General features: G+C 53.6%; 1 protein-coding gene across 5 annotated transcripts in view; it reads left to right on the forward strand.

Moving 5' to 3' along the window:
* Fkrp (fukutin related protein) overlaps positions 1-6,857 on the forward strand; it is a 10,470-nt gene extending 3,613 nt beyond the window's left edge. For all 5 annotated transcript variants that reach the window (XM_047527765.1, XM_047527768.1, XM_047527766.1 and 2 more), the window contains exon 3: positions 3,721-6,857. In XM_047527765.1, coding sequence (XP_047383721.1) covers positions 3,760-5,244 — 1,485 coding nt within the window. In that variant the 5' untranslated portion in view covers positions 3,721-3,759 and the 3' untranslated portion in view covers positions 5,245-6,857. The remainder of the gene's footprint in view (positions 1-3,720) is intronic.
* The last annotated feature ends 503 nt before the right edge of the window (positions 6,858-7,360 follow it).

The raw sequence follows: 7,360 nt of genomic DNA on the forward strand, positions 1-7,360 counted from the left end.
ACTGTAGCTACAGTACCTAGAACAGTATTTGATGTGTTGTAGTTCAACAGACTGATGTTGAAAGATTGAGGCCAGGGAGATCAATCTGGAAGGCAATTCCAGTGTTCTAAAATCGGAAAATTATTCTTTATTTATTTATTTATTTGAGATAGGATCTTGCTTTGTTGCCAAGGTTGACCTTGAACTTCTGCCTGGGTTCCAATGATCCTCCTGCCTCACCCTCCCAAGTAGCTGAGACTACAAGTCCAACTGCACCTAGTGGAAGCTGTTTTTTTGTTGTTGTTGTTTGTTTTCCCCAGTGCTAGGGATGGAACCCTCATATGCACGCCAGGCAAGTGCTCTGCTACTGAGCTACAGCCCTGACGCAGAAGTCATTTTTTTTTTTTCCTTTAAATTGGGACTAGAATTCAGGAGCGCTTAATCACCAAGCCACATCCCCAGCCCTTTTAATTTTTTATTTTGAGAGAGGGTCTTACTAAGTTGCTGAGGTTGGTCTTGAACTTGTGATACTTCTGCCTCAGCCTCCGGAGTCACTGGGATGACAGGTGTGTGCCACTGCTCCCAGCTCTCAGAAATCACTCTTAAAGTACAGCTCAGATTCTCGTGATGGGAGGAGGGTGTACTGAGGATTGTATGTAGTGGTGCTCTACCTTACCACTGAGCTATATCCCTAGTCCTTTTTCTTATTTTTAGACATGGGGTCTCTAAGTCCTGAGGGACTAAGTTGCTGAGGCTCTAAATTGTCAAGGCTAGCCTCGAACTTGCAATCCTCCTGCCTCAGCCTCCCACGTCACTGAGATTACAAGTGTGACAACAACTCAGATTCTCAAGTGGGATGGGTGGAGAGAGAGGGCAGGAAGGCCAGGCAGGACCCAGGCACAAGGCATTAAGGTAGAGTTTGGTTCAGGAAACTGAGTGGGCTTTACAGACACACAGAAATCTTGACCTCGGCCATCAGTTTTCACTGACTACATCCTCAGTGTCTGGCCATGTGCTGGGACACAGCAGTGATTAGGGCAGACCAAGCTGTGCCCTCCCAAGGCACACAGTCTAGCACTGCAGACAGATCCATCCCCACACAGAGATGAACCAGAACAAGCAGGGCATGGGTAGAGGAAGCCAAGGGCTACAGGAGCCTAGAGGAGGCTCCTGGCTCAATGTGGGGTTCAGGGAGGGCTTCCTGGAGGAGGTGTCTGCACCAAGACCTCAAGGATAAGTAGAAATTCCCCAGCAAAAGTATGGGGAGAAGGGGTGTTCAAGGGGAGACCCTTCCAATCAGAGGGAACAGATGTGCAATTGCTTAGAAATAACACCAGTTTGAAAAAAAGTCTAGGTGACTTAGGCAGAGTTTAAGGGAGGTGTTTTAATCAGCTTTTCATCGCTGTGACCAAAATCCTGACAAGAACAATTTTAAGGAGGAAAAGTTTATTTGGCGCTCATGGTTTCAGAGGTCTCAGTCCACAGACGGCCAGCTCCAGTTCCTTGGGGCTGTAAGTGAGGCAGAACATCACGGTGGAAGTGGGTGGTGGAGGAAAGCAACTCTGACCTTCCATCACACCAAGAAGCAGAGAGAAACAGCTCCCCTCCAGGCAGGGCCCCATCACCCACCTCCAGTCACACCCTACCTCCTACAGTTACCACTGGCTAATCCCTATCGAGGATTAACGCACTGATGAGGTTAAGGCTCTCATAACTCAGTTCACCTGTGAACTTTCATGCATTGTCTCACACAATAGCTTTTGGGGGACACCTCCTATCTAAACCATAACAGGCGATGAAGCTGGTATAGTGGACACGCAAGTGGAGTGTTATACATTTTAACTTTCTCCCCTGGGCACTGGGGAGCCATGGCAAGTTCTAGCAGGGAAGGAGAGGTCAGATTCATGCTCTAGGAAGATGCCCCCCTCGCTACCAAGAAAAAGGGACTTGGGCAGGAGACCTAGGGGAGATTGGATGGGAATTAGGTGGACCTGGGTTGAGGGGAAGCTGAGGAAATGAGAAGAGTCAGAAGTATTTAGGAGGAAGGATTAGCTGGGTCTCTGATGTTCCCTGTCTTTGGGGAGGCCAGAAACCTCTAAAAATCCTTCATGGGGAAACTGAGTACTTGCTCAGAACCCAGTTACACCATCTGTGCAGAGATCAGGCAAAACTCCCAAGTTGTGATGGGGAGAGGGAGATAGCGCCATCTGGAGGCCAAAGAACAGGGACACGTTGTGTCCTGTGTTGGCAGCCTACTTTGATGTGACCCAATCCACTTTTTAAAATTTTTTAAATTGTTATAAAATACATATAATATAAAGTGTACCATTTTAACCAGTTTAAATTGCACACTTCATTGGTGTTCAGTACATTCATATTGTTGTGCAAACAACTCAAAACCCTGGGGGTATAGCTCAGTGGCAAAGCCCTTGCTGAGACCCTGGGTTCCATCCCCAGCACTGCAAAAAACAACACCCTGAAATGCTGTACCCCTCAAACCACCCCCGGACCCCTGCCCCTGCCAACCACCATTCCACTCTCTACCTCTAGGAATCTGACCCATACCATTTTTTAAAAGAATCAGTTAGTGATCAACATTTTAAAATTGGGACAATTCTGGGGCTGAGGATGTAGCTCAATGGTAGAGCATTTGCCTAATGTGTGAGGCCCTAGGTACCCTCCCCAGCACCACCAAAAAAGAAAGCGGGGGGCTGGGCCCAGAGGCACACACCTGTAATCCCAGTGGCTCAGGAGGTTGAGGTAGGACGATCATAAGTTCAAGGCCAGCCTTAGCAATTTAGCAAGGTCCTAGGAACTTAGGGAGACCCTATCTCAAAACAAAAAGGGCTGGGGATGTAGCTCTGTGGTTAAGCACCCCTGGGTTCAATCCCTGGTACAAAAAAAAAAAAAAATTTAAAGGGGGTTATGATTCTGATTTAAAAAAAAAAAAAATTTTTTTTTAAGCATTTCTGGCTTTTCTTGTAAAACCAAAATGATCTGATTGGCCATCAGGAAGGAGTTGATGGGATGGCACAGGATTTGAGGAAATGAGAAGGGGCCAGAAGGCAGGGGCCTGGGGTAACACTGAGGGCTGCTGTGGTGCCAGCGCCAGGTGTGGGAGGGAGAGATCAGGATGGCTTCCTGGAGGAGGGAGTGCTGGAGAGGGAGGTGCAAGTTGGCCTGGGTGTGGAGCCAGGGTATTTATAACCGACTCGGAATCTGAAGGAGAAGTTGCCAGAATAGGCAAAGGATGAGACTGAACATGTAAAGTGAGTCGCTTGGGAGGAAAATCCTTGAAAGCACCACATGGCTCTGTCCTGAGTGCTGCTGGGCATCCAGCAGTGACCAAGCAGCCTCAGGTCCGCCCTCGGGTGTCCCCATGTAGTAAGAAACGACGACTCTTCCCTGTGCAGTGATGGCTTAGAGTGGCCAGGCTGGAGTAAGAGAACCCCAGGAGGCTCAAGGAACCTAGAGCAGGTGCCTAACCCAGCCTGGGAGTCAGGGAAGGTTTCCTGGAGGAAGTGAAGGCAGAATGAAAGCCAAACGGGGAGAAGAAAGGCAATGGGTCTGGAGGTGGGGTTCCGTGGAGGCTTGCCGAGCATGCTGCAGGCCCTGGGTTCCATCCCCAGCACCGAGGGGGCATTGAGACTGGGGGGAGGGGCGCGGGGAGCAAGACTGAGGTTTGAGGGAGGGGGCTTCTGACAACCAGCTGCAGCCTCCCCTCTCATCCCATCTTCCCAGGATGCCCAGGATGCCCGGCTAGGGCCTGAATTCGGCCCCATGCGGCTCACCCGCTGCCAGGCTGCCCTGGCAGCCGCCATCACCCTCAACCTCCTGGTTCTCTTCTATGTCTCATGGCTGCAGCACCAACCCAAGAACTCCCGTGCTCGGGGGCCCCGCCGTGCATCTGCCACTGGCCCCCGCGTCACCATCCTCGTGCGGGAGTTTGAGGCCTTTGACAACGCGGTGTCTGAGCTGGTGGACTCTTTCCTGCAGCAGGACCCAGCCCAGCCCGTGGTGGTGGCAGCAGACACACTCCCCTACCCGCCCCTGGCCCTGCCCCGCATCCCCAACGTTCGCCTGGCATTGCTCCAGCCTGCCATCGACCGGCCTGCTGCGGCCTCCCGCCCGGAGACCTACGTGACCACCGAGTTTGTGGCCCTAGTGCCTGATGGGGCACGGGCCGAATCACCAGGCCAGCTGGAGCGCATGATAGAAGCCCTCAGGGCGGGAAGTGCCCGCCTGGTGGCCGCCCCTGTTTCCACCGCCAACCCAGCACGGTGCCTAGCCCTGAACGTCACCCTGAGAGAGTGGACTGCCCGCTACGGCCCGGCAGCCGCTTCCTCCCGCTGTGACGCACTGGATGGAGACGCTGTGGTGCTCCTGCGCGCCCGCGACCTCTTCAACCTCTCGGCGCCCCTGGCGCGGCCAGTGGGCACTAGCCTCTTCCTGCAGACCTCTCTTCGAGGCTGGGCGGTGCAGCTGCTGGACCTGCCTTTCGCCGCGGCACGCCAGCCCCCACTGGCCACGGCCCACGCGCGCTGGAAGGCGGAGCGCGAGGGGCGCGCGCGACGGGCGGCGCTGCTACGCGCTCTGGGCATCCGCCTAGTGAGCTGGGAGGGCGGGAGACTCGAGTGGTTCGGCTGCAGCAAGGAGAGCACGCGCTGCTTCGGGACCGTGGTGGGTGACACGCCCTCTTACCTCTACGAGGAGCGTTGGACGCCCCCGTGCTGCCTGCGCGCGCTGCGCGAGACGGCGCGCTACGTGGTGGGCGTGCTGGAGGCGGCCGGCGTGCGCTACTGGCTGGAGGGCGGCTCGCTCCTGGGTGCAGCCCGCCACGGAGACATCATCCCATGGGACTACGATGTGGACCTGGGCATCTACCTGGAGGACGTGGGCAACTGCGAGCAGCTGCGTGGGGCCGAGGCTGGCTCCGTGGTGGACGAGCGCGGCTTCGTGTGGGAGAAGGCCATAGAAGGCGACTTCTTCCGCGTGCAGTACAGCGAGAGCAATCACCTGCATGTAGATCTGTGGCCCTTCTATCCCCGCAACGGGGTCATGACCAAGGATACCTGGCTAGACCACCGGCAGGATGTCGAGTTCCCAGAGCACTTTCTGCAGCCTCTGGTGCCCCTGCCCTTTGCCGGCTTCATGGCGCAGGCACCTAACAACTACCGCCGCTTCCTGGAGCTCAAGTTCGGCCCGGGGGTTATCGAGAACCCTGAGTACCCCAACCCCGCACTCCTTAGTTTGACAGGTGGCTGAAGTCCTGGCGCCCTCTCCTGATGTCGGGGGAACCTCCTGGCAGAAGAGATGTCCTTTGTTTGGGGGGGTTCTTTCTGGATGTGGAGAAGCTAAAATTGACAATGGGGGGCATATACTGGAGAAAGAACAGGTGAACTGACCAAGAAAGAAACTGAAGGAAGCACACAAGAGAAGCCTGGCCTTGGCAGGGACAGAGCCAGGCCAAGCACTGGAAGCAACGTCCAGAAATTGTGCAATAGTCCTGCCCACGTTGAGCAATGGAATATGGAATATATGTGGGAATATCCTGGGTCATTCCAGTAATTGAAGGAGTTACTTGCATTTTGTACACAGGCCCAGAAATGCCAGCCCTTCCCTCAGGGCCCGGCACAGAGAAGTGCTGTGCCAGAGATTCCAGGAGCCCTGCGCGGAGGCACTGGGAGAGTTTGGAAAAGAGAGGGAAGGAGAATCGGGTCTGGCGAGCTCCAAATCCCGGCTCTCTTGCTTCCGAGTTGGGTCTGGACCAGTGGGTCAGAGCTTCCAGATCCTCCAGGATTCCAAGTGCCTGGATTTGGTGTCTTCACCCAGGGAGACCTCAGGATTCTTGGCTGCTGGGGTTGCTTCCTCCACTAGAGGGCGCGTCTGTCCCACTCCTGGTGGCCTGTGGATGCCGGGGGACGTGGAGCCCAGCGCCTCTTTTGCAAGCCATCCATCTCTTGAGCTTTTGCTCTTCTCTCAGAGGCCCTGTGGGAGGTGGGACAGCAGTGACCATCTTCCCTTCTTCTGGAATGTGACTTCTTTCCTCTAGGACAGCCACGTGCGTGGCTTAACCCCATCTTGACAGAGGAAACAAGCTGAGAGATCCGAGGGGTTACTGGTTAACCACCGGTTCTGGCCGCTCATTACCCCCGTATTTCAACTCTCTGCACCTGTTTCTTGACTTGCCACATTTATGGAACCAGGCATCATTCTCAGTATTTATCCCTCACCTCCCCGCCCTCAAGCCACAACTGCCATTATGTCCATTTCGCAGTGAGGAAAACTGAGGCCAGAATGGTGACGTTGCTCACCCAAGGTCGGATAGATAAGGGAGTAGCAGACCGGGGACTAGAACCCAGGCCATCAGGCCTCAGCCCATACTTGATTTCCTCACTATGACCCTTCTAGAAGTGGCACCCCAGAGGAGCATGAGGGTCCCATGCTACTTAGCAGTTAGCTGCTAAGCCTTCCTTTTTCCATCATGCACCTAAGAGTCAGTAGTGTTTGGGCATGTACTCCCAGGGTATGTGTATTTATTTATAAATTATGTACAAGTACTACTATCAGTCTAATTACTAATATGGCATAATTAAATTATTCCATTTTTAAATAAAGTGAATATGAATGGGAGTTTATGTTTTCTTGCCTCATCCTAATGCCTTGCTCTGCACACCTCCTAAGTGTGCTTTGAAACAAATGAACAGCCACAGGAATCCAGTGTGGTGGTACATGCCTGCAGTCCAGCTACGGGGAGGATGAGCCAGGAGCATCGCTTGAGCCCAAGAGTTTAAGACCAGCTTGAACAACATAGTGAGACCCCCGCTCAAAAAAGCAGCACAGGCTCTAAGGTGGCAGAGGCCTGACTTCAAACCACTGTCACTTCTCAATATGAACTTGGACCCCGGACACACATCCAGGAACTGGGATAGTGAGAGCACTTGATCACAGGGCCACTGTGAGGGACTTCAGAGGGGAAGCAGTTCAAACCAGGATCTCCAAACCAGGACCAAGCTGGAATCCTGGTGTGGCCACCTGCTGTCCTTGTGGATCTTAGGCAAGTCCCTGCCTCTCTCACATAGAAAGGGGGGTGTGGTCATGTTACAGCATTGCACATCCTCAGAGGAGGGGGCTTCACAGACCAGGAAGTGAAGACAGACATTTGGCCCAATCTCCCAAGTCTCAGTCATCCAAAGCCTGACTGCTTACAACCTAGCCTCTGCCTTCAACCACTGAACCCACAAATGGTTCCCCCAAAATACAGAACATTTTGGAAACAGAAGGGGATGATTTGGTAATTACCATGAGCCTTGGCTCTCAGATGGCATGGCCTGAGGAGAGAGGACTCTGCACATTTGCAGCACCACCATGCAGTAAAGCA

This window comes from Sciurus carolinensis, chromosome 16 (assembly GCF_902686445.1).
Source record: "Sciurus carolinensis chromosome 16, mSciCar1.2, whole genome shotgun sequence".
Lineage (NCBI taxonomy): Eukaryota > Metazoa > Chordata > Mammalia > Rodentia > Sciuridae > Sciurus > Sciurus carolinensis.